Source organism: Kogia breviceps, chromosome 18 (genome assembly GCF_026419965.1).
Source record: "Kogia breviceps isolate mKogBre1 chromosome 18, mKogBre1 haplotype 1, whole genome shotgun sequence".
NCBI lineage: Eukaryota > Metazoa > Chordata > Mammalia > Artiodactyla > Physeteridae > Kogia > Kogia breviceps.
The window spans coordinates 28,144,803-28,172,310 of NC_081327.1; the positions used below are offsets into that span (position 1 = coordinate 28,144,803).

At 37.2% G+C, this 27,508-nt stretch overlaps 1 protein-coding gene across 19 annotated transcripts in view; it reads left to right on the forward strand.

The window, feature by feature from the left end:
• The window catches only part of CHD9 (chromodomain helicase DNA binding protein 9), a 244,763-nt gene extending 222,608 nt beyond the window's left edge, over positions 1–22,155 (forward strand). For 12 of the 19 annotated variants that reach the window (XM_059043684.2, XM_059043691.2, XM_067020095.1 and 9 more), the window contains 7 exons: positions 1,374–1,646; positions 2,386–2,554; positions 7,247–7,386; positions 7,923–8,144; positions 12,929–13,057; positions 16,267–16,371; positions 18,693–22,155. In XM_059043684.2, the coding sequence (XP_058899667.1) occupies positions 1,374–1,646; positions 2,386–2,554; positions 7,247–7,386; positions 7,923–8,144; positions 12,929–13,057; positions 16,267–16,371; positions 18,693–19,571 (1,917 nt within the window). In that variant the 3' untranslated portion in view covers positions 19,572–22,155. Of the gene's footprint in view, positions 1–1,373; positions 1,647–2,385; positions 2,555–7,246; positions 7,387–7,922; positions 8,145–12,928; positions 13,058–16,266; positions 16,372–17,427; positions 17,499–18,311; positions 18,453–18,692 lie in introns of those variants that run through there. The other 7 variants (XM_059043692.2, XM_059043693.2, XM_059043704.2 and 4 more) reach the window with 4 other exon arrangements.
• The last annotated feature ends 5,353 nt before the right edge of the window (positions 22,156–27,508 follow it).

The window sequence follows — 27,508 nt, forward strand, 5'->3', positions numbered from 1 at the left end:
GCCCCGCCTCTGTGCGCAGGTCGTCCGAGGGCGTCTGCCCTTCGCTCAGAGAGGGCGGGGTCAAAGGAGCAGCGTTAACGGAGCAGTTGATTCGGGGGCTCTGGCTCACTCAGGCGGTGGGTGGGGGGGCACGGATGTGGGGCGAGTCCGCGGCGGCAGAGGCCGGCGTGACGCTGCACCGGCCCGAGGCACGCCGCGCGTTTTCCCGGGGAAGCTGTCCCAGGATCCCGGGACCCCGGCGCTGGCGGGCTGCACAGGCTCCCGGGAGGGGCGGTGTGGAGAGTGACCTGCGCTCGCACACAGGCCTCTTGGTGGCGGCAGCAGCAACCGTAGCGCCCCACACCCGTCTCTGTTGTCCGCGCCGACAGCCGCAGCTCGCGCCCGTTTCTGGGGCTCCTTTATGTGGTGCCCTTAATTCCCTTTCCTCGCGCCCCAGGAAGCGAAGAGGCAAGAAAAAGTCTCTTGTCTCTTCGGCAACTCCGCGCCCGTTTCTGGAGCTCCTTTAAGCGACGCGCTTAAACCCCTCTCCTCGCGCAGCAGGAGGTAAAGAGGGAAGAAAAGGTCTCTTGCCTCTTCGGCAGCTCCAGACTTCTCCCGAACTCCCTCCCGGCCCGCCGTGGTGCGCTAACCCCTTCAGGCTGTTTTCGCTCTGCCAACACCAGACCTTTTCCTGGGATCCGCCCGAGGCTCAGTTCCCAGCCCCGCCCGCCGCGGCGGATGAGCAGACAAGCCTCTCGGGCTGGTGAGTGCTGATCGGCACCGATCCTCCGTGCGGGAATCTCTCCGCTTTGCCCTCCGCACCCTGTTGGCTGTGGTCTCCTCCGCGGCTCTGAAGCTTCCCACTCCGCCACCCGCAGTCTCTTCCCGCGAAGGGGCTTCTAGTGTGCGGGAACCTTTCCTCCCTCTCGGCTCCCTCCCACTGGTGCAGGTCCCGTCCCTATTCTTTTGTCTCTGTTTATTCTTTTTTCTTTTGCCTTAACAAGGTACGTGGGGGGGTTTCTTGCCTGAGGTCTGAGGTCTGAGGTCTTCTGCCAGCGTTCGGTGGGTGTTCTATAGGAGAAGTTCCACGTGTAGATGTATTTCTGATGTATCTGTGTGGAGGAAGAGTGATTCCCGCGTCTTACTCTTCCGCCATCTTCTCGCTCCCCTCCCGTGTTACTCTTATAAAAACAAAAGAATAGAAAAATATCTTTATAGTATAATATTCTTTAATGTCACCCGTGGGAATTTGTATCGAATTGTAAATGTACGTGAGAACATGTTTGCATACCAAGTGCACATATGTTGTACTAGGGTTAAATCCATCAAGGCTGTGATCCCCAAAGTTCTGACTCAGTTATTAAATTTATCCTTTGATGTTCATGCTTTTCCAGGACCGTGTGATGATCAACCGACTGGACAGTATTTGTCAAACAGTCCTGAAAGGGAAGTGGCCTTCAGCTAGAAGAAGTTATGATGCCAATGCAGTGGCTTCTTTCTATACCACAAAGCTGCTGGACAGCTCTGGCGCAGCTACAGAATATAGCGAGCCCAGCGTGCCCACTCCTGCAGGTGCTGGCGTTAAAGAAGAACACGATCAGTCAACACAGATGTCAAAGGTGAAGAAGCATGTACGAGAAAAGGAGTTTACAGTGAAAATCAAAGACGTATGTTTATTTTTATTGCCCTAGGACCTGATTGCGATTGTGGTGTGCAGCATGCTTTTCCTGCAAATGGCTGCCTGCTCTTACTCTTACTTCCTTCACATACTTGTTTTCTGGCATTTGGATTGTTTTCTTTTAGATATCCAGGTTATTAAACTTGAATATTCTACTAGAGGAATCATCATTAAATATGTTTTTCTACCTATACTTCTGAAAATAGTCCTTCTGCAGATCAAGATGCTTTCTTAAACAGTCTGACAATTTCTTATTGTTTGGTTCTTTTATATAGTATTCACATGGTATGTCAGTGCACTTCCTGTTTTAAACATTTAGCATGCCCTGTTATCAGTAACATTTCATTGTTCAGTGTGATTTTTGAAGCTAAATTGATTACTCAGTGTCTAAAACATGGATAATATCTTCTAATATGTCATGTGAATAGTGTACACAGAGACATAGGTCAGAAGCTGAAAGGGTTACAATGTGCTAGTCACATGAAAAGCTTTGTTTTGCTCAGAAAAGTATATGTAATACCTGGATGTTTTTCATTTAAGATAGAAATTTTAATATTCATTATAGAAATGGATTAACTGGTTTTCTCCAGTTGATGTATGAATAAGAGAACATGATTAACTTTTCAGGGTTTTTAACCTCACTTTTTCTAAGTAAAAGATTTCTCTCAATATACTATGAGGGTTTTTTTTTAATCATTTCTTTCTTATTAATGGTGTTTGTTTAACAGGAAGGTGGTTTGAAGTTGACATTTCAGAAGCAAGGGCTTGCTCAGAGAAGGCCGTTGGACAGTGAAGATGGTACTCTAGGGCAGCAGCAGTACCTCACCCGACTTCGGGACCTTCAAGGTGCGTCAGAGACCAGCCTCGCCAGTTTTCCAAAATCCATGCCAGTATCAGGTGAATATGCTAGTAATCATTGCCTCAGCATGAAATAGTCCATCATTTGCAAATCCTTTTTTACTTACTCATAGAATACTTACAAGAACCAGATTGTTACTACTTTAAACAGCCCTAATTATCACAAAATTTCTTCTTATTTGGAAGCAAACTTTGCCTGCAATTGGTTCTTCTCAGTGACTGAAGTTCTGTCTTCAAAGGCGTCACAGAATTAACCTAGTCCTATGTCTGCATGATAATCTTAACATTTGGAAAACAATGATCATATCTCCCCTTGGGACAGTATTTTGTACTAACCTTTTGACTATTTGAATCAACAAGTATTTACTGAATACTGAATTGGTGCCCTGTGTTCTGTGCTCTCTAGGCACTGAGGAATCCATCCATAAGCAGTTTTAAAATTTTGTTTATGTTGATCTAGTTGTACTTTAATTTTTCCTGTGTCCCTCTTAAAGTATTGTCAAGGGCTTCCCTGGTGGCGCAGTGGTTGAGAATCCGCCTGCCGTTGCAGGGGACACGGGTTCGTGCCCCGGTCAGGGAGGATCCCACATGCCGCGGAGCGGCTGGGCCCGTGAGCCATGGCCGCTGGGCCTGCGCGTCCGGAGCCTGTGCTCCGCGGCGGGAGGGGCCACAACAGTGAGAGGCCCGCGTACCACAAAAAAAAAAAAAAAAAAAAAAAGTATTGTCAAGAATTGGTAATTTTAGTTAAGAGCAGCTAAGTCTCAAAATGTATGGACCACAGCATACTAATCGTAAAAAATGTAACTTTTCAATTAAAAGCAGGTAAGTGTGACTGGAATTTCCTTTATACTTCCATATACATAAGGCTAAGGACTCTATTTCAGTATTCTACTAAATTCGTTTGCCATACAATAACTTGTAAACATTTCAAAACTCCTGTGCCTATGTACAATGTGTGGAATTCTTGAAGTTTGGGGAAATAGTGCTTTATTATAGGTGTTAAATTGATTGCTGTTTCCAGTTGCTGCTCTTACTGCTTTCTAATTATAAATTATAATTAAATTATAAATTAGTCATCAGACTTACTTTTGTCTTTTATGGTTTCATTAACCATTCAGTGTAAGTCTCCAATTACTGGACTTTCAGACACGTATGAATGAGCCACAGTTCTCTTACTGAAGTATAAATCCCCCAAATTGTAATTTACAATGGCAAGGAGCTCTTTTTTTCATGAGAAAATGGGAAGAGATGGGGAAGATAAGCTCTGGGCTTTTTTGCCCAACCTAAGTGGGTTTAATAATACCACTGCTTGTACCTTGATAAGTCCATAACTATAAAGCGGGACTGATATGTCTATCATCTGAACATTTTACTGCTATTACAGCTGAAGATTGTACAGTCTTTGCCTATAAGTAATTCTTTGGTAAATAATACTGTTTTAATGGTATCAATAGTAATTATAACACTAATTTGCACCTATACCAAATATTAAAAAGCCTCAAACATTAAAACTAGATAGAATTATCTAAGAATTGTATCTCATGCATCTTGATAATTGCATATATGAAATCTCTTTTTGTTTTTGGCCGTGCCATGTGGCATGTGGGATCTTAGTTCCCCAGCCGGGGATTGATCCCTTGCCCCTGCATTGGGAGCTCAGAGTCTTAACTACTGGACCACCAGAGAAGTCCCTGTAAATGTGAAATCTAGCTCTGTCTTCTTAGATGACTCTTAGGAAACCTGCTAACATTTTTTAACCTTTTCTTTTTCACGAAGTGAGGAGTTGGAGTCAATGGAGAGGTAGCATTGTTAGGTGGATTAAATAATATATGTAAAGTGACTAGTATGGAACTTGGCACATAATTAGATGCTAAACAGATGTTAAAATTAGGTTTTAGAATTAGATGCTCAACAACTGCTATTATAATTCTTCATATTAAGCCCTCTTTATGTTTGTATGGGCACCCCTGAATTTTATCTAAAAGATTTGAGTGAAGATACATCATATAATGTAAATTAATTAATGAAGGACAGTAAAATAACATAAATTATAAGAGGACAAAACTAAAGAGCCTATTCCAGAAACCACCTGGAATAGTACACAAAAGATGGTAGAGCCAAACAGCCTGGATTTGAATTCTGTCTTTTACCACTGTTGTGACATTGGGCCTGAGACATACTGTTTCTGATCACATTTATAAAATGGGCTTAATACCTCTGTGTTTTGTTTGTTTTGGTAATTTAAGAAAACATTTGTAAAACCTAGTCCAGAGTATAGCACCTAGTAGGCTTTCAATAGAAAGAAAGTATTTTTAATATTGTTGTAATTACATCTAAGATAAAGTCAACACAGGCTTTATAGAGTAGACTAGGTTAAATTTTCCATTTTGGATTCTAGGTTAAAATAAATCAGTAATGTTTATTAAAATTACTCTCAAAAAGAAGTCAAGGTAGTTGGGTTTGTTGTTTTAAAAAACGAAAGAAGTCAAGGGAGTATATAATTTGCCAAATTGGGTATGTTTATAAATGATCAAATAGGATTTGTTTATAAATACATACTTTGGTATGTATATTAATGTTTTTCCATAGATAATTGTATTAAGTACTTTTTTTAATATATAGCACTGGGATAGCAGTAAAGGGAAAGTAAAAGAAACTTAAGATGGTCTCTGCCTTTCAGCTGCTTGGTAGACTAGACCTACATGTTAAAATATTAGACAATACGTTAAAAACAAGATAATATATCTTTCTACACAGCATTATAGTTAATAAATATTGGAAAAGAGAGAAGTCACTGCTGTCTAGAGACTTAGGCAGAGTCCTGTGGAAGAAGCAGAATTGAACAGAATTTATAAGAGGAAGATTAGATAATGGTCTTTCTGGAAAATGACTTTGAGAGAGAGTCAGGGAATAGCGTGAACCAGAGACTTGATGTTGGGAAAACTGTATGGTTTTAGGATAAGACTGACCTACCTACTGTTTAAATTCTTTCTGGAGAGATATTTGTATAAGGTCAGAGACTGCTTAGCAAAGGTAAATCTAGATTATGGGCAACATCAAAAAGTGAGCTGGGGAGGGGATTGGGTTTTGGTGGTCAGGCAGGAATGAGGCTTGATGGTAAGGCATTTCATTCATACTAGAATAGGAAGCCATGAGAAGTTCTTATAAAACAGAATAGTACTTTTAAAAGTAGTATTTTAGGAAAGTTATTCTGTTATTACAGTTAAAATGTAATATAGTGAAAGTATTTTCAAATATTCATAATATTTTGTTAACCTGATTTTAATGAAATAATGAAAGCTGTTCTTTTTTAATAATATGTCACATTCCTCAGTGCTTTCATATGCAAAAATAATTTTTAATCATTGTAATTAGTTATTCCTTACTAATTATGAGTCAAGGTATTTTTTGTAACTAAGATGTGAGGAGAGTGACTTCCATAAGGTTACACAGTCAACCAAAGAGAAATGTCTTTCAGGGATACACAGGACTTGGTCAAAAATTCTCCTTGAATGATTGAAAATGCATTTCCCGCTACAAACTGTGAACCATTTTAAGCAAACATTTCATTCTTAATATTTTATTTTATAAGAGTGTTCTAGATTACGTACTCTTTAAGGACAGGAACTGTGTCTTACCTTTGAATCATCATAGTGCTTTGTACATAGCTGTTTGATAAATGTGTATTTATTTATTAGGAAAAAAATGAATGCATGGAACTGTTTCATTCATACCTCTTACAAACATTTTTTAATGGGTGCCTACTGAAATGAAGAGTGAGATGGGTCAGTTTAATTTGGCAAGAAACAGTGTTGATCTTAAAGAAAATACCGTAAATAGGCTGGGGCAGGAGTGGACTGTGGGAAGTTGAGGAGTGAGTTTGTCGTGAGAAAGAGGAGCATAATAGCAACCAACTTTTCAAAAGTTTTGAAAGTTATGAAAAAGCCGAAAGAAGTTTATTTTTTGTTTGAGTTGGGCCATGTTTTTAAGTTGATAAGAAACTAATGTAGAGTAAGATATTTTGGCACAAAAAAACAAAGATAAATGATAGAACAAACTTTTAGAAAAAGTAGGAATTAATGGGTTCAAAAAAGGGGGAAAGGTTTGTCTTGTACATGAGAAAGGCATGGTTCTTCCTCGAAAAGGGGACAAAAGAAAAGATGTGTGACTATCCAGGGGAAAAATTTGAGGAGACAAGTCAAAACTTGAAAGAGCCCTAGACTACAATTCTCCTGGTTTTTAAATGAGAAATGGGGTGGTATTTTTAGTCCAAGAATTGCTTGATTTAGTCTGACTGCTTGATTTAGTCTGACTGCTTGCAGTCTAACACCTTCTTTCTATGTATTTTTTTAAAAACTTTTTCTTTGATCATGAGTATCATTACAAGCATTACTTATTTATTTTATTCTATTTTATTGGAGTATAGTTAATTTACAATGTTATATTAATTTCTGCTATACAACAAAGTGATTCAGTTATACATATATATACATTCTTTTTCATATTATTTTCCATTATGGTTTATCACAGGATATTGAATATAGTTCCCTGTGCTATACAGTAGGACCTTGTTGTTTATCCATTCTCTATATAATAGTTTATATCTGCTAATCTCAAACTCCCACTCCATCCCTCCCCAACCCCTGCAAAATGTCTGTGTATTTAGAAAAGTAATTACTTTTAATTTAAGAACTAGATTTTTATCACTCTTTTGCATTTTTAATTTGTTAGGTACTCCCATTCAATCAACCCTTGGTGCCAATGGAGTTTTATTAGACAACCAGCCTGTAGTCAAAAAAAGGCGGGGAAGGAGGAAGAATGTAGAAGGTGTTGACATCCTCTTTTTCAACAGAAATAAACCACCTAATCATGTAAGTAAAGTAATGCTTAAAAACTACTGATCCTTGGGGCTTCCCTGGTGGCACAGTGGTTGCGAGTCCGCCTGCTGATGCAGGGGACGCGGGTTCGTGCCCCGGTCTGGGAAGATCCCACGTGCCGCGGAGCGGCTGGGCCCGTGAGCCATGGCTGCTGAGCCTGTGCTTCCGGAGCCTGTGCTCCTCAACGGGAGAGGCCACAACAGTGAGAGGCCCGCGTACCTAAAAAAAAAAAAAAAAAACTACTGATCCTTGAGTCCAAAATTCAATTCTAGTAAATATACATATTGCTGTTTATAAATGTTTTGTAGAATAATAAAGATAACTAGAAAATTTGGAGTATACTGTATAGCTTTAGATTGTATCTCAGTAGAAACCAGCACCGGCCAAGATTCATGAAAATTTTAAATTTGAAAGATTTAGCAGAACTTTAAACAACTTTTTTTTTCCTCTTCAAAAAGAATTGCTTCATTGGACCAAAATCAGAATGCTAAAGCATGGAAATAAAATTGTCATTTGATGTTTTTCTACAGGTTACTTTAGGCTTAAACACCTCACAGATTTCTACAGGGATAAATCCAGCACTATCCTATACTCAACCGCAAGGAATTCCTGATACAGAAAGTCCCGTTCCAGTTATTAATCTTAAAGATGGGACAAGGCTTGCAGGCGATGATGCACCGAAGAGAAAGGATTTGGAAAAATGGCTTAAGGAGCACCCAGGTTATGTGGAAGATTTAGGAGCTTTTATTCCTGTAGGTGATGCCTTATAAAACTTGGTATATTTTACTTCTATGATTGGTCACAGCTATAATGATGAAGCATAAATTCTCACCCACTTATGTGTTCTGCCCAAGATTTAGGAAAATTAGCAGAAAAAAATAATGACCATCTTTCCCATAATATAATACAATATCATTTTCCATTTTTCCATTCTGCATTCAATAAGTTTTTAAGTAATAAAAATCACCTCTCTTATACAGAGTACTATCATAGACCCAATGAAGGTTGTAAAGTTACAAAACTTGCAATCTCTTCCAAACAAATAGTTTGTTTTAAAATAATAAAAATGATCATAGTAAACATTTATTGAGACTTAGCTGTGTGCCTGGCTTTATACTTAGCATAGATTACCTAATTTAATACCCCCTAACTTTATCAGAATGGCATCATTATAACTTTATAAAGAAATGGAAATACTGAAATTTTAAAAATTGGGTTGGCCAAAAAGTGCCTTCAGTTTTTAAGTAAAAATAAAATACACATTTTTCATTTTCACCAAGAACTTTATTGAACAACGTATTCACCATTTTGTTCCACTACCTTCTGCCATTTTTCAGGCAACTTCATAATTCCATCTTCCCAAAACTTTTTATCTTGTTGAGCAAAGAACTCTTCCAGGTGCCTTTTATAGTCTTGCAAGGAATTGAAATTTTTTCCATTAAGAGAATTTTGTAAAGACCGAAATAAATGGAAATCTGAAGATGCAATGTCTGGTGAATATGGCAGATGAATCAGAACTTCCCAGCCAAGCTGCAACAGTTTTTGCCTGGTTATCAAAGAAACATGCGGTCTTGCATTATCCTGATGGAAGATTATGTGTTTTCTGTTGACTAATTCCGAACACTTTTCATTGAGTGCTCCTTTCAGTTGGTCTAACTGGGAGCAGTACTTGCTGGAATTAATCGTTTGGTTTTCTGGAAGGAGCTCATAATGGAGGACTCCCTTCCAATCCCACCATATACACAGCATCACCTTCTTTGGATGAAGATCAGCCTTTGGTGTGGTCGGTGGTGGTTCATTTCGCTTGCCCCATGATCTCTTCTGTTCCACATTGTTGTACAGTATCCATTTTTCATCTCCTGTCACAATTTATTTTAAAAACGGAACGTTTTCGTTACGTTTAAGTAGAGAATCACATGCGGAAATACGATCAGGAACCCAAACATCAAAGTGATTCACATAACCAAGCTGGTGCAAATGATTTTCAGCGCTTGATTTGGATATTTTGAGTATGTCCGCTGTCTCCCGCGTGGTATAATGTTGGTTGTTCTCAGTTAATGTCTCAATTTGATTACTGTCAGTTTCAACTGGTCTACCCGACCGTGGAGCACCATCCAGCGAGAAATCTCTAGCACAAAACTTTGCAAACCACGTTTGACACGTTCGATCAGTCGCAGCCCTTTCTCCATATACTGCACAAATCTTCTTTTGTGTTTCGGCTGTGTTTTTACCTTTCTTGAAATAATAAAGCTTAATATGCCGAAAGTGTTGCTTTTTTTCTTCCACCTTCAGTATTAAAATGGCTACGCAAAAATTCACCAATTTTGATGTTTTTTTTTAAATGCACGCTGATATGACCACTGTCACAATACAATCTAACAAAATTGTTTTGAATGAAGTTAAAGACAACTAAGTGCTACTAGAGCCATCTTATGCAAAACACCAAATGAACCTTTTGGCCAACCCAATAAATAGTGCAAGGCCGCACAGCTAATAAGTCTTAAATCCACTGTCGAAACTACTACACTTAAGATCTCATAATACAACCTGGTTCTCTTCAGATGCATGGTTTATATTAGTCAAAGATGAGAACAGATATATTCATTTGCATTTTTCTTATCCTCTGAAATACTTTCTACTCACTATCTTATGGGTGTATGGCTTTCTTACTCATAGAAATGTTATTTAAGTTTGTAATGCTTTACTGTCAGATGCTGATGTACCAAATTTTGTATCAGTCTCCCTTGATGTATCTATATACTTTAGAAGGTAAAAGAGTAATGGCATATCCTCTACAATGAAGTTAGTGGGCTTGTTCTATCTGCTTCCATTGTGAAGATTAATTGGATAATCCATTGAAGTCATCCCCTACCCCATGAACTTCTTAAGAGCTGTCCTAGTCACCTTGTATCCCCAGGACTTAGCACGTAATTCCTGATACAGAGGATGGTATCTAGTTCCTTGTAAATATTTACTGAGTCAATGATTTTAAAAATTAAAAATGAAAGTCTTTTGGACACTAAAAAGTGCTATATAAAGGTAAAGTGATTGTTATTTTATTAACAGAAAAAAATTCATTACCTTATTTTTTCATGCAAAAGAACCACAAAATCTCCAGTCCCTAGAATGTGACTGTAATATATATTTTTATATACTTGTATCTGTAATATATATTTAGTTGAATATTTTATATTGTCCCCAAGAGATAACCTGGTTGTCTAAAATAGGGAGCCTCAGTCTTGGCCTTTGAATGCCTTTCATATTCCTAATTTTTTCAAAAGATGCCACAAATTCTCAAATAAACTTTCTGTTAATTCTTTTGATTAAAAAAAAAAAAGCCAAATAAAGCTCTTGTAATTATGAGGGGAAGGGTTGTCAGTAAGGTGAGCAATCATAAAATGAGTATTGCAATTCTAAAAATAATGAGAATTGTTAGTTTAACCCTATACTTATTAACATGTTAGAAAATAACATTCATTTATTCAGTCAGTAAATTTTTATCGAGCAGCTGTTATGTGCTAGTTACTATTTAAAGGGACTTAGGATAAAACAGTGAACAATATAAAGTTCTTGCCCTCGTGGCAGTTATACTCTAGTCTCTGAAGATTGTCATACCTTTCTCTTACCACTGCAAAGGAATCTTTATTACTTTTTTTTTAACTTATAGCAGTTCATCATTTTCCCTGCAAATAAATCTTTTGTTCTAATTTTTTATATAACTTTATTATTAAGATTTTAAAACATTGTTATAAGTAACATTTGTTGGAGTACAGAATACAAGATAACGACTGGTATGATTTCCCAAGGGCACTTTATATTAATGGTGTCTTGGATCTCACACTTTGCTGTGGTATCTCTACAACAAAATGATCATAACATGGTATATGTACTATACCAGTGGTATGTATAAACTGCCATGGAAACTGATAAAAGAATAATTACTCTGCCCAGGCAAAGTATCTGGGAAAAGATAGAAAATAGAGCTGACATATGACTGGTGGATGATAAAAGAATAAGTAGGCATTTGACCAGGTTAATACTGGTCAAATGCCTACTTACTCTAGGCAAGATAAGAGGAGGATACTCTAGGCATATAGAACAATTATGAAGAGAGTCTAAAAAGGATATAGTCATAAAACAGTGACTAGTCTGATATTCCAGAGTATGTGAGGGAATGAGTGGGGTAATAGTAATTGGATAGAAAAGGTGAATTCAGTCCAGGCTGTGATGGGACTGGTATGCCACGCTGAAGAGTTTGAGTTTTAGTCTGTTGGAATTTCTAATTGTTTAGAAATGACTGCAGACATCAAGCCCTACTTTGTTAACAGTTGTTAACAGAGGTGAGCAGCATGGTTTGATGGAAAGGGTTTTTATTGCCACCTTCTAGCTGCATGACCTTGAGGAAGGTATCTTCTCTGAGCCTTGATTCCCATTTGTAAAATAAGAATAATATCTTTGGGGGATTTCCCTGGTGGTCGAGTAGTGAAGACTCTGTGCTCCCAACGCAGGGGGGCCTGCGTTTGATTCCTGGTTGGGGAACTAATATCCCACATACCGCAGCTAGAGAGCCTGTGCACCGCAACTACTGAGCCCGCATGCTGTACAGCCCACCCACACACTCTAGAGCCTGCACGCCGCAATGAAGACCCAGAGCAGCCAAAATAAATGAATACATTTTTTAAAAAAGAATAATATCTTTGAGTATTGTGAGGGTTATATGAAAAGAGATAAAGTTTATTAGTGAGATGAAGAGAAATGAAAGCCACTAGTTCACATATAAACGGTATCAGAGCACTGAGAAAATCTGATGTTTCAGGTGAAATTCATCAGGAGAAAATGTAAAGAGGAAGCTCTTCCATCATTATTGGTAACTCCTTCAAGTAACACTCTAGAAATACAGTGATCTTTGAGGGCATTTAAGGAAAGAACTAGCAATGTCCTCCTCATTTCAGGAGCCTACTTTCATACAGAAAGATAATACTGATCATTATTAATAATTGCCTTGAATAATTGTTTAAATATATAATTTGAGGAAAAGGTTCATATAACATTTTCTTATTCAGCATTTTTATTAATAAATATAAAAATATTTAAACTTTAAATATTTTTAACATATAGATATGGGGTAAATTCTTTAATATAATATATTGAAGATATGTGATAGAATATATATGATATAATGTAAATCTTCAATATATAATATAAACAGTTGACCCTTGGACAATATGGGGGTCAGAGGTACTGATGCATGCCACCCCCACAGCCAAAAATTTGAGTATGACTGTGTCCTCAGTTCCGCATCCCTGGGTGCAGTCAACCATGGATCGTGTAGTCCTGTAGTACATATTTATTGAAGAAAATCCACATATGATTGGGCCTGCACAGTTCAGACCCATGCTGTTCAAGGGTCAACTGTATTAATATATCTTATCTATAACATATCTTCAATTTTATATGACTAAATTTCTTGGATCAGCTTATTTGTACTAGTTGCACAGTTAGATTTTCAAGCCATTCCTTTGTCCATATATTTTAGAGAATGCAGCTCCATGAGGGGAGACCCAAGCAAAAAAGGCATCGTTGCAGAAACCCCAATAAACTAGATGTGAATAGTCTCACTGGAGAAGAACGTGTTCAGCTGATTAACAGAAGAAATGCCAGAAAGGTATTCATATATTTGTTGTTAATTTCTCATGTTGATTCACTGTTTAAGAGATCTCTAGAACACTATTTCATTATGCAGTATTTTCTAACAGACCTGGTTGGGTTAAATCTAGAAGGTTTGTGGGAAAAGACATGGACTACAATTTTATGCAGTCTAATTTCAAATCCCACATCTTTGTCTAAGCTGTTGAATGAAATAAGCAAGTTAGTTTACATTATCTGTGCCTAAGCAGTGGCTCTGAGCAAGAGCACTGCATCTAAGTCAGTGGTTCTCAAAAGGGGGCAACTTTGTCCTCCAGGGGATATTTAGCAATGTCTGGAGACATCTTTGGTAGTCACAACTTCGGAGTAAGGAGGTGGGTGTTGGGGAGGTGGTGAGCTGGGGAAGGATGCTAGTGGCATCTAGTGGGTAGAGGCCCGGAATGCTGCTACACCTCCTGCAGCACAGGGGACAACCCCTACAACACCAGTCCAAAATGTCTGTAGTGCAAAAGTCGAGAAACTCTGTTGAAAGGGGACACTATTCTCATCATGGCCATTATAGATTTATATATTTATCACGTGATTTTCCATCATTTGGCTGTTAAGTGTCTCGTTCTATCAAAATGGGCATATTACATAATTTTCTGATAAATGGAAATAAAATATCTTAAACAAAGGTACCTTATACACTAATAGTATCCCTGTGTTTACCTTCTTGCTTTATTGATTGATGAATGGTAGCAGTCAGATTTTTTTCCAAAGTCTATTTCTGAACCAAATGTGGCTAAACATTTGTTTCCCCAAATTGTGTCTGTTTTATGTTTGGATTGGTATATGTCTCTTTTACCTCCTAAATTAATGATAGAACACTTGTGGCACCCTTTTGTAAGTTCATAGCTTTGACATTTTTATTGTTTTCTATTCTGATGAGCAAGCAACAAAATAAGTAAGAAAGAAGAAATGGCCTCAGAGTAAGAACAGCAAATTTCTCATTGAGTTCCTTCACTCACAAATTAAATTACCCTACATAGGTCACATGAATTCCCTAGTTCTGTCTTGCTCTCTGTTAAATGACCTCACTGCTAGTATAAAAATACATGAAAACATTTGACTTTCTCAGAAGAAGTATTGAAATTGGAAGAAAACTACTTTTAAAATAACAGTTGTCTTAATATTATCATATGCACTAACTCATTAAAATTAATACTGATTTTTCCCCAATTTTATAGAGATAGCTTATTCAGCTTTTGTTAGTGCTTTAAAGTGATGTCATAGATGTATTAGGGGAAGAACAGGATGACATTTTAGTTGTATTTTACTTAATTTTATGCTTGCATAGATTATGTTACAAATCTTTGCACTTCATCTTATAATGAAGTTAGCATTTCTTGATATGAATAAATTTCTCTTAGCCAGTTTTAAACAAATGGAACCTTTTTTTTTTTTTTTTTTTTGTTCCGTATGTGGGCCTCTCACTGTTGTGGCCTCTCCCATTGCAGTGCACAGGCTCTGGACGCGCAGGCTCGGCGGCCATGCTCACGGGCCTAGCTGCTCCGCGGCATGTGGGATCTTCCCGGACCGGGGCACGAACCCGTGTCCCCTGCATCAGCAGGTGGACTCTCAACCACTGTGCCACCAGGGAAGCCCATTTTTAAAAATTTTTACTTGTTATGTTTAACATTAAACACCCTAAATTTTATTTTTCATTGTTGTAACCTGATAAAAGTCCTGTTCATTTCCTTTAGTTTGTAGATTTCTTTATTGTTCTGAGTTTCTAGAGTACAGACTTGAGGATTGATCAGTTACTAAGGAAAAGATCCACTTGCTGAATCCCCGTAAACCATACAGAGGGCCTCCAGTTTAAACTGGAGCTTAATGAAGGTCATAATAAAAAGGAGATGGCAACAGAAACTTGAGAGGCTAAGTAAAGACTATAGGAAATACTAGGTAAGAATACCTAATAGGTATTCTAACTGGCCATATTAAACCCTGTCTATATCCTAACAAGATATAGTATGTATTCATTCAAAAAGGTGTGGAAAAAGGAATTATTCAAGAAGTATCTTTAGACTCCAAAGGAACATTAAATTGGTAGGTTCAAATCATTTAAACATTTAAAGGGATATGTATATTTTTATACTTTTAGGGTATCAGTTTACATAATAGATAAGTGCATGGATTTTTGAGACCTGAGTTTGAAAGCTGATCCTAACACTTACTAGCTAGCTTTAGGCAACTTGTATAACTTCTCTGAGGCTTAGTTCCTTCATTTGAAAAACAGAAATAATACATTCTCAAATGGATGTACTGAGTACTAAAATAAATTATGTACTCTAAAGTCCTTAGCACAATAGTTGGCAATATGATAATAATAATAGCTTATATTTATTATGTGCCAGAACCTTTGCTGAGGCACTTGAATTATCTCATCTTCATAAAACTCTGTGAGGGAGGTGGTGGTGTTATCTCCATTTTGCAGATCAGAAAACTAAGATTCAAAGAGATTTACTGATTTACCCTAGTTCATATAGGTAGTAAGTCTGACTCCGAAGGGTATACTCTTAGCTAGGCTACACTGCTTACCCAACATAGTAATTTCACAGTAAATGGTAGTTATTTATTTTACTGTTCCAGTAACTCAAAAACATTTAAGGGACTTCCCTGGTGGCACAGTGGTTAAGAATCCGCCTGCCAGTGCAGGAGACACAGGTTCGATCTCTGGTCCAGGAAGATCCCACATGCTGCGGAGCAACTAAGCCCATGTACCACAACTACTGAGCCTGCACTCTAGAGCCCACAAGCCACAACGACTGAGCCTGCATGCCACAACTACTAAAGACCGCACACCTAGATAGAGCCTGTGCTCCGCAACAAGAGAAGCCACCACAGTAAGAAGCCTGTGCACCGCAATGAAGAGTAGCCACCGCTCGCCGCAACTAGAGAAAGCCTGCCTGCAGCAACAAAGACCCAATGCAGCCAAAATTAATTAATTAATTAATTTAAAAGGAAAAAAACATTTAAAATTTACATTAGCACATGTTTATATAGCATATTAATATTCTTGTGGATTGTGGTAGTCCTTTTTAATGTAATAAAGGTTGTCAAAAGTGGTTCAAAGAATACATGTGTTTTAAAAAAATAAACTGTACAGCACAGAATAAAAGCAAGAATTGTCTTCATATTTAATAGTGTTTTTAAGTGTCTTAACAATCTGTTTTTCATTTATAGGTTGGAGGTGCCTTTGCTCCCCCTCTGAAAGATTTATGTCGGTTCCTGAAAGAAAATACAGAATATGGAGTAGCTCCTGAATGGGGAGATGTTGTTAAGCAGTCTGTGAGTATTTCATAAAATACTAATTCAGACATCATTTTAAAAATTAGATGCCATTTAATAACGTAGATTAAATTTTAAGTTAAGAATTAACAAAATAGGGCTTCCCTGATGGCACAGTGGTTATGAATCTGCCTGCCAATGCAAGGGACACAGGTTCGATCCCTGGCCCAGGAAGATCCCACATGCCGTGGAGCAACTAAGCCTGTGTGCCACAACTACTGAGCCCGTATGCCACAACTACTGAAGCCCACGCGCCTAGAGCCGATGTTCTGCAACAAGGGAAGCCACAACAGTGAGAAGCCCACGCGCAGCAACGAAGACCCAACACAGCCAAAAATAAATAAATTAAATTAAAAATAAATTTTATTTTAAAAAATTAACAAATTTTGTTTTAAAAAATTAACAAAATATTCCAAGAATATGTGAAGATATTTTTTAGTTCACAATTTTTGTTTTGCAGAATGTTACAAATTTCTCAGATGCTGTTGAGTTAGAATGCTCAATCAATATATGCTGATTTGTGTTTATTTTAATCTCTAAGATACTGTTTGAGCAATGCCACAATGAATAGTCAAAGATATTGGGTGGTGGGGGCAGGATTCTCTGGCGGTCCAGTGCTTAGAACTCTGCGCTTCCACTGCAGGGGGCATGGGTTCGATCCCTGGTTGAAAATTAAGATCCCATGTGTTGCACAGCGTGACCTAATTAATTGATTGATTGAATGGTTGATTAAAAGGCATATTAAGAAAACAAAGATGGGGAAAGATATATATATGTAAGGTTATTCATCATAATACAGTAATAAAAATTGGGACTATACCAATGGTCCATCAATATATTGAAAAACTGCAACTGTTTTAAAAATTATATCTTAAAAGAACATTTAATGACAAGGGAGAAAAAGTTCACAGTATTGTTAAATGGGGTAGTAGTTAAGCTCTTGGAGTATCAAAGCCTAACCATGTGGTAAGTGCTGAATAAATAATAGCTATTATGTCTACAGGTGTCTAAATGAAAAAGACAGGCAGTATGATTCTATTATATTTTTTATTTTAGAAAAGAGGTGAAGAGAATTGTAAAATCTGTTTATATGCACAAGGGGAAGATGGAAGCACACATCCTGAAATGTTAGCAGTAGTTATCTCTGAACAGTGAAACTATGGATATTTTTCTATGTATTTTTTTGTTGTCGTGTTTTCTGTAGTGAACCCTAATGCTTTTGTAAAGAGAATAAGTTGATCAGTTCAAAACAAAATTTAAAAATAGTCCCATGAGAGTCTTTTAAACCACTGTCTAGAGCTACAGTGTCACAAATGTTAGCCACCAGACACATGTGGCTATTGAGCACTTGAAATTTGGCTAGTCTGAAGTAGGAGGTGTTGTAAGTGTGAAGCACTGTTTTTGGATTTTGAAGCCTTAGTTTGGAAAAATGAATATGATATCTCAATAATATTCATAGATTACATATTGAAATGACAATGTTTTTGTTATGTTAAATAGACTATATTGCTAAAATTTGTGTCACGTATTTCTGTTTTACCTTTTTTTTATTGTGGCTACCAGAAAATTTTAAATTACATATGTGGCTTACATTATTTCTATTGGACAGTGCTGGTCTAGTGGTTCTAAACTCCTAAAACTTTTAGGAATTTTGGTTCATTTGTTTGTTTTTTACTTCTAGGAGTTTTGACCCCGAGAAAATCATGGGAGAATTTCAAGAAAGTAGCATAGGTTGCCCTCCATTGCCCTGGACTTGGTGCTTCCCAGTCTGCAGGTGCTACTGCTGTTCTGAGCCAAGTGATTTTTTTCCCCCTGTTGATTATCTCTTTTGGCTTGGCTCTGTCTCCTTTACTCCCAAAGTGATAGTCAGGAAAGTCATATGAAGCATCTCATTTTAATCTTTACTTACTTCTTCTGTCCTTTCCTTATTGTTCTTCCAGATTAGAAGAGGGGCACTTCTTTAGTCTTCTAGAGCAATTGGTGATGTGAAAAATGTAAGGGCATGGCAGTAATAACCCTCATGAAAAAATTTCTTCGGACCTTCTGTTTTCCAGAACTATTCTACTAACTTATACCTCACAGTATAAAAGAGGGCCAGAGACCTCTTTCTGCCCTCTTAAGATAAAATGAGAAGAAGAGCTGTTTCAAGCCACTACTTATACTAAGATGAAATTGGGTTATCTCTCTCATAATTGGTTATGTTATATCAATACAGAATAAGTTTATGAATGATTACCTATTTTTAATAGTTTATTTGTATCACAAACTAATAGCTATTGATTTTATTTGAAAATGGTTATTATTGATGGATTTTTTTTTAGGGATTTCTTCCAGAAAGTATGTATGAACGTATTCTCACTGGTCCCGTTGTGAGAGAGGAAGTAAGCAGGCGAGGGAGACGGCCTAAAAGTGGAATTGCAAAGGCCACTGCGGTAGCAGCAGCTGCAACTGCCACCAGTATTTCAGGCAATCCTTTATTAGCCAATGGATTACTTCCAGGTGTGGACCTCACAACTCTTCAGGCCTTACAACAAAACCTACAAAACTTGCAGTCACTGCAAGTAACTGCAGGGCTGATGGGAATGCCTGCTGGCCTTTCTTCTGGAGGAGAAGCTAAAAACGTGGCTGCCATGTTCCCCATGCTGCTGTCAGGAATGACTGGATTGCCAAATCTGTTGGGCATGGGAGGACTCTTGACAAAGCCTACAGAATCTGGAGCAGAAGAAAAAAAGGGAAATGACTCTAAGGAGCTAGAAGGAAAAAAAGAAAGGACAGAGAGCCAAAATTCAGAGAATGGTGGTGAAGACTCTGTGTCAAGTTCTCCTTCAACATCCTCTACTGCTGCATTAAGTGCAGCTGCAGCTGCCAGCCCGTTAGCTCTTAACCCACTATTACTATCTAATATACTTTATCCAGGGATGCTTCTCACTCCAGGCCTTAATCTTCATATTCCAGCTTTGTCCCAGTCCAATACTTTTGATGTACAGAAAAATAAAAACAGTGACTTAGGCTCATCTAAGTCTGTAGAAGTAAAGGAAGAAGATTCCAGAGTTAGAGATCAGGAAGACAAAGGGGGAACTGAACCGAGTCCTCTCAATGAAAACAGCACAGATGAGGGTTCAGAGAAAGCCGATGCTTCATCTGGATCTGATAGTACACCATCATCATCCGAGGATTCAGATTCTAGTAATGAAGACTGATTCCCAGACTGCACTTAAATTATGAGCTGATTTTGGATTTTTTTTCTTTAATTATTAATTGTAAATACCCCAGTGTTGAGTGCATCAATAACGTACTGACTGAACATTTCAGTTATTTGTTTAGAAGTGCAAACTGCTTTCAGAGACGTTTTGCATGTAATATTTCTTAAGATTCATAAGTTTCTGAACTCGTATGTACTATCAAATACATAAAGGTGTAAAATTACAACAAAAGGCATTATAATTTTGTTGGGGGTTAATTTTATGAAAATTATGCTCAATAAGAGTTGTATATTTAATATATTTGCAGTGAACACAGAATACTTTATGCATATTACTGATTTAATTTGAATATAGTTTTACAGCCTCCTTGACACCTATAATTTACAGATCAAAACTCAGCAATAATTTGGGCAGCTAATGAATGTCATGAAAGCTGTAGAATCTACATCACCATCCATTGCTTTAATTACATGAAAATGCTCTAGTGTTGTGATGCACTGCTGATATTTCCAATTCAGGTACAAGTGTGTTTTAAAGAAGAAATAAGTTTCCCAATCAGCCAATTTAACTGGCTACCTGTTACCTCAGCTGAGTTAGTTTAGGAAGTTTACATTCGTTTCTAATTCTATACTTGTTTTCAGGGGTTTTTTAAACACATCCTATATATCATGTTAATCTGGCAAGAAATATGACTTGCTTTTTGCTGAGCTTAACTCTTAAAATCAGTAAAATTAAGTCATGAAATAATCCTGTGTCATGTAACTTTGGCACCCTCTAGACATATTTAGTTTCAGCTCTTCAAAGTTTGGCCTCCTATTAGAAATAATTGTCTCAAATGAGTAATATCTGTTTCCAGGGTTCAGAAAAGGCAAACTCATGAAATGCCACTGAAAAGAACTTTCAACACAGCATACTTCATGTAAAAGAAATTGTTTGTTTGCTTTATTTGTGTAGATTTCTATTTGTGTTTTACGTCATGGAAATATTCCGGAATTAACAGATAATAGGGTAAAGTAATATGCAGATAGGCTCAATTCATTTTGAGTTTCTAGGTATAAGCAGACTAAATGTTGCCCAGAATCAGTGTTGGGTTATCAGTTTATATTAAATATACTGAGCTGCCCATTTTGAAAATGCACTTTGAATAATCTCAAAAAAATATACGTTACTCCTATGAACCACAAAAAATGAAGCCAGAGGCTTCTGATCAATTTCGTAGAACCCTTTACCATGTAAAATTTGTCTGATGTTTGATTTGTGATACAATTTCTCCTGCTAAAGCTGCTATTATTCTGACAAGGTAGAGGTCCAGGTTCACCTTCATATACATTTAAAACAATTAGAACTGAATTGGAAATAAAATATCATTTACATCCTAAGGAGAGATAAGTGTTAGCATTTTTCTGGTACTTAAATAAGTCAGTGATAAAGTTTGCGAGGGGAAAAGTACCCCCACTTCTCTCCCAGAGAAAAAATAACTTTTAGTATGTTTTGATAGAACTCTATTGCTTTGTCATGAATTAAGCAATTATATTGGATTTTCCAAGACCTTTACCAGTAAATTATGTTTCTGTATGTAACATAACTAACCCCTTATTAGAGAGACAGTGTTATATGTATTTACAAAATTATATAAGTTCCATTGGGATTGTATTGATTTTTGTATTTTCCCGAAATAGTACTTTGAATTGATAGTCCTTTATGCAATGTCTTAGCAATAGTCACTATAATGCCCTTCCAGGAGAAGTGGGTTCATCATGAAAATGATATATTACATATTTAGTATCTTCCCTTTGCAGTATTGCACCTTTGTTTAACTAGAATACACCTATGAGATAGCCAAAGTTTTTCAAACACAGTTAACAGTTTGCCGGTAAAGTATTTCAGCACCATCCACATTTCCCTTCTCTCCCCCTAGTTATACCCACATGATCTTCATTCCTTTCTGTCTCCAATTTAAAATAAAGGGGAAAAAAGCCCTAGATCTTGTCACTAAAATCTAATTTATATCAAATTTATGAGATAAAGTATTTTCCTAATTATGATCAAATGAATTTGGTTAACATCTTAGTGATTCTCTTTCTATATAATAAGGCAGTTGCAGTTTTCAAAGCATTAAAGCTAGTATTAACTTTAAACATTCTCTTGGGTTTCAAGACACTTCTATCTAGTACTGATTGGGGAAAAGTTGTCCAACTATCAGCTTAAAAAAACATGCAAACATGGTTGTGTAAAGTTAAGGGTTATAAGAAAAGAAATCAGTAGAATTACATAATACTAAAGTTGCAGTTGAAAGGATATCCAAGTATGTGTTGGTAGTTACTAAAAGAATTATAGCTGTTATTGCCTTGTATTTATAGCCCTTGTTTCAGGTTTCATGATTCAAGTCTTAGTCCAATTTTTCCTTTGGACATTTGCAATATTTACCAGTTGTGTTTTGTGTAGTCTGAATTTGCTTTCTGTAGTTGAGCAAACGTCTTAAAAAGTCATTTGTAATTTATTAAATTACTTTCTATGATGTTCTATAGAGCAAATGGAAGTTTAATTATTTTTTATTAAACATATTCTTTGACTACCCATGATGTCAGCCTCTGTACATGACAGTTTTTTTATTTTTATATATAATTTATCTTATTCCAGTTATGAAAGAAACCATAGTCATAAATCTTTAAAAAGAAAGTGGAAGAATTTTTAAGAGACAGAAGTTGGCTATAGTTATATCCACAATATTATTATTTCCTGAAGTTTTCTTCCCCTGGACCTTTAAAAATCCAGAAAGACCCAGAGATATACCTAACCTCTTAAAGAAGTCCATTTTGAAGATCAGTAATTATTTTTTCCCTTGGTCTTAGAGACTTTCCTAATTCATCACTGTTGTTTGCAGTGTTTTTTTAATAAATATGAAAGAAATTTGTTTTTCCTCAGACTACAAAAGTAGAACAGTGGAGTATCATCACCCCTTATTTAACATGAACACATTCAACTATATTGCCATGCTTTAGAAAACCTTTCTTTTTTGTAAAATATAGTAAACACAAGTCAACAGCTTCATCTGGTGCTCACCTAGAGGATCAATAATACGTTCTAGTGCTGGAGGAATTGGCTATGTTGGATGTTTTTGAGAGAAGATACACTATGTATAAAATGATGTATTCTGTATATTTTGAGCTGTAGGAGGGAAAAAAGTGGTTTGGGGGGGAGAGTAATTTTTGACTACAGGTAATGTTCACCTCATTGAATAAACTAAGAACTTAATCTCTACATAAATGCAACTTCAGTACAGTAAGCTATTTTAAAATGCAGAAAAACAAAAAAATATGTAAATCATCCATAAACCCACCCTGAAATACTGTTCATGTAGCTATCCAATCTTTTTATATGTATGTTATATACATGTAGTGGGTTGAATAGTGTCCTACAAAAATTCATGTCAACCCAGAACCTCAGAATGTGGCCTTAATTGGAAATAGGATCTTGGCAGATAAAATTAGTTAAGATGCAGTCATACTAGATTAGGGTGGGCCCTAAATTCAATGACTGTTGTCCTTATAAGAAGAGGAAAGGACATAAGAAACACAAGGAATAGGGCCACAAGGCAATAAGCAGAGATTGGTGCTGTGCAGCTACAAGCCAAGGAACACCAAGGATTACCAGCAAACCAGAAACTAGGAGAGAAGCATGAACAGATTCTCCTCCAGAGCCTCCAGAAGGACCAACCTTGCCGACACCTTGATTTTGGACTTCTGGCCTGAACTGTGGTAGAATAAATTTCAGCTGTCTTAAGCCATCCAGTTTGTGGTAATTTGTTACGGTAGCTTTAGGAAACATACATTTTCATATTAAATCAGTACTATATGGGACAATATTGGCTGTTTTGCCTTTAACATACTGGCCTCCATATCAGTAAGTATCCTGCAATGTCATTTTTAATACATATATTGCTCATACAGGTGTAATTTATTTAACCAGGAACCTAAAAATGGACATTTGAGTTTATATATGCATTTTTTTGCATCCATCCCTAATGATTTCCTTAACCCATAGAAGTGAAAATACTTCTGTTTTTAAGGCTTTTGATTTGTGTTGCCAGTGCCAATGACATTAGTAAAAATTTATACTACTATTAGCAGCATCCATTTTGTGCATGCTCATTTACCCCAAATTCTTACCAGTACTGTGTATTGCATTTGAAATCATTGCATTTACCAATAGGCAAAAATAACATCTTTTAAAAAAACTGAAGTATAGTTGATATACAATATTATGTATATTTCAGGTGTGCAATATAGTGATTCACAAATTTTAAAGGTTATAGTCCACTTATAGTTATAAAATATTGGCTATATTCCCCATGTTGTACAATATATCCTTGTAGAATACTTCATACACAGTAGTTTGTACCTCTTAATCCCTTCCCCCTATATTGCCCTTCCCCTTTTCCCTTTCCCCACTGGTAACCACTAGTTCTCTATAGTTTTGAGTCTGCATTTTTGTTAAATTCACTAGTTCATTCCATTTTTTAGATTTCACGTATAAGTGGTATCATACAGTATTTGTCTTTGTCTGACTTATTTCACTTAGCAGAATACCCTCCAAGGCCATCTGCATTGCTGCAAATGGCAAAATTCCATTCTTTTTAATGGCTGAGTAGTATTCCAGTGTGTGTGTGTGTGTATCTCCACATCTTAATGAGTTTTTAAATCATTCTTCCTTTTTCTTAGGAAAAAATAAGACAGGATGTTATAGAAAATCATGGGGAAGAAGAGAGGAGGAGAAGCACAAAGTAAATAAAAAACCAATAATATTGAATACTCAGACATAATTGTTAACCTTTGGTTCATTTTTTTTGCATATACATATTATGTATTATTTTAATAAGAGTGAAGTTAGGGACTTCCCTGGTGGCGCAGTGGTTAAGAATATGCCTGCCAGGGCTTCCCTGGTGGCGCAGTGGTTGAGAGTCTGCCTGCCGATGCAGGGGACACGGGTTCGTGCCCTGGTCCGGGAGGATCCCACGTGCCGCGGAGCGGCTGGGCCCGTGAGCCATGGCCACTGGGCCTGCACGTCCGGAGCCTGTGCTCCGCAATGGGAGAGGCCACAGCAGTGAGAGGCCCACGTACCGCAAAAAAAAAAAAGAATATGCCTGCCAATGCAGGGGACACGGGTTCGAGCCCTGGTCCAGGAAGATCCCACATGCCGCGGAGCAGCTAAGCCCGTGCACCACAACTACTGAGCCTGTGCTCTAGAGCCTGCGAGTCACAACTACTGAAGCCTGTGTGCCACAACTACTGAAGTCCATGCATCTAAAGCCTGTGCTCTGCAACAAGAGAAGCCACCATGATGAGAAGCGCGTGCACTGCAAAGAAGAGTATCCCCCACTCACCGCAACTACAGAAAGCCCGCGTGTAGAAACAAAGACCCAATGCACCCAAAAATAAATAAATACATTTATTTTAAAAGAAAGATTGAAGTTGAACGGTACATATCATTTTGTAACCATTTTTCATTTACTATGTCATAGTAGTCTTCCCATACCATTAAAAGAATCTCACATTTTTTTATACAGCAAGTTCTTATTAGTCATCAATTTTATACACATCACTGTATACATGTCAATTCCAATCGCCCAATTCATCACAGCACCATCCTCACCACCTCACACACTGCGGCTTTCCCCCCTTGGTGTCCATAAGTTTGTTCTCTACATCTGTGTCTCAACTTCTGCCCTGCAAACCAGTTCATCTGTACCATTTGTCTAGGTTCCATATACATGCGTTAATATACGATATTTGTTTTTCTCTTTCTGACTTACTTCACTCTGTATGACAGTCTCTAGATCCATCCACGTCTCAACAAATGACCCAATTTCGTTCCTTTTTATGGCTGAGTAATATTCCATTGTATATATGTACCACGACTTCTTTATCCATTCATCTGTTGATGGGCATTTAGGTTGCTTCTGTGACCTGGCTATTGTAAATAGTGCTGCAATGAACATTGGGATGCATGTGTCTTTTTGAATTATGGTTTCCTCTGGGTATATGCCCAGGAGTGGGATTGCTGCATCATATGGTAATTCTATTTTTAGTTTTTTAAGAAACCTCCATACTGTTCTCCATAGTGGCTGTATCAATTTACATTCCCACCAGCAGTGTAGGAAGGTTCCCTTTTCTCCACACCCTCTCCAGCATTTGTTGTTTGTAGATTTTCTGATGATGCCCATGCTAACTGGTGTGAGGTGATACTTCATTGTAGTTTTGATTTGCATTTCTCTAATAATTTGTTGAGCAGCTTTTCATGTGCTTCTTGGCCATCTGTGTGTCTCCTTTGGAGAAATGTCTATTTAGGTCTTCTACTCATTTTTGGATTGGGTTGTTTGTTTCTTTAATATTGAGCTGCATGAGCTGCTTATATATTTTGGAGATTAATCCTTTGTCCGTTGATTGGTTTGCAAATATTTTCTCCCATTCTGAGAGTTGTCTTTTAGTCTTGTGTATGGTTTCCTTTGCTGTGCAAAAGCTTTGAAGTTTCATTAGGTCCCATTTGTTTATTTTTGTTTTGATTTCCATTACTCTAGGAGGGGGATCAAAAAAGATCTTGCTGTGATTTATGCCAAAGAGTGTTCTTCCTATGTTTTCCGCTAAGAGTTTTATAGTGTCCGGTCTTACATTTAGGTCTCGAATCCATTTTGAGTTTATTTTTGTGTATGGTGTTAGGGAGTGTTCTAATTTCATTCTTTTACGTGTAGCTGTCCAGTTTGCCCAGCACCACTTATTGAAGAGACTGTCTTCTCTCCATTGTATATCCTTGCCTCCTTTGTCATAGATTAGTTGACCATAGGTGGGTTTATCTCTGGGCTTTCTATCTTGTTCCATTGATCTATGTTTCTGTTTTTGTGTCAGTACCATATTTTCTTGATTACTGTAGCTTTGTAGTATAGTCTGAAGTCAGGGAGTGTGATTCCTTCAGCTCCGTTTTTTTTCCCTCAAGACTTTTGTTTAATGTTGTCACAGAGGTCTCTTAGGCTGTCTTCATTTCTTTTCATTCTTTTTTCTTTATTCTCTTCTGCAGCAGTGAATTCCATCATTCTGTCTTCCAGGTCACTTATCCGTTCTTCTGCCTCAGTTATTCTGCTATTGATTCCTTCTAGTGTAGTTTTCATTTCAGTTATTGTTTTGTTCATCTCTGTTTGTTTGTTCTTTAATTCTTCTAGGTCTTTGTTAAACATTTCTTGCATCTTCTTGATCTTTGCCTCCATTCTTTTTCCAAGGTCCTGGTTCATCTTCACTGTCATTATTCTGAATTCTTTTTCTGGAAGGTTGCCTGTCTCCACTTCATTTAGTTGTTTTTCTGGGGGTTTATATTGTTCCTTCATCTGGTACATAGCCCTCTGCCTTTTCATCTTCTGTATTTTTCTGTGAATGTGGTTTTTGATCCACAGGCTGCAGGATTGTAGTTCTTCTTGCTTCTGCTGGCTGCCCTCTCTTTCACATTTTTAAGGGGTTTCTCATTCCACGTTTATATATATGTAGATGCATCATAATTTATTTAATACCCAATTATTGAGCATTTAGATATTTTTCAGTTTGGGGCTATTTAAACAGTAATGTGTTTATAGTCAAATCTTTGCATACACTAATGATTTTTTTCATTAGAATAAATACCTAGGCATGAAATAATGATGTTCAAATTTTAAGACCAGTTTGATATCATTTTATACCCTAAGAGTAGAGTATAAAACTACTTTCTTCTCTATGTCTCCTTAGCAGTACTGGGCATTATAACTTTTTAAAAGGCTCTGACAGTTTGATAGATAAAAAATAGACTCTTGTTTTAGTTCATTTTGGTAACATATAGTATAAGATAGGAATCTTAATTTGAATTTTTCCAAAGAGTTATGCAGTGTCCCAGCATCATGTAGTATATAATCTCTC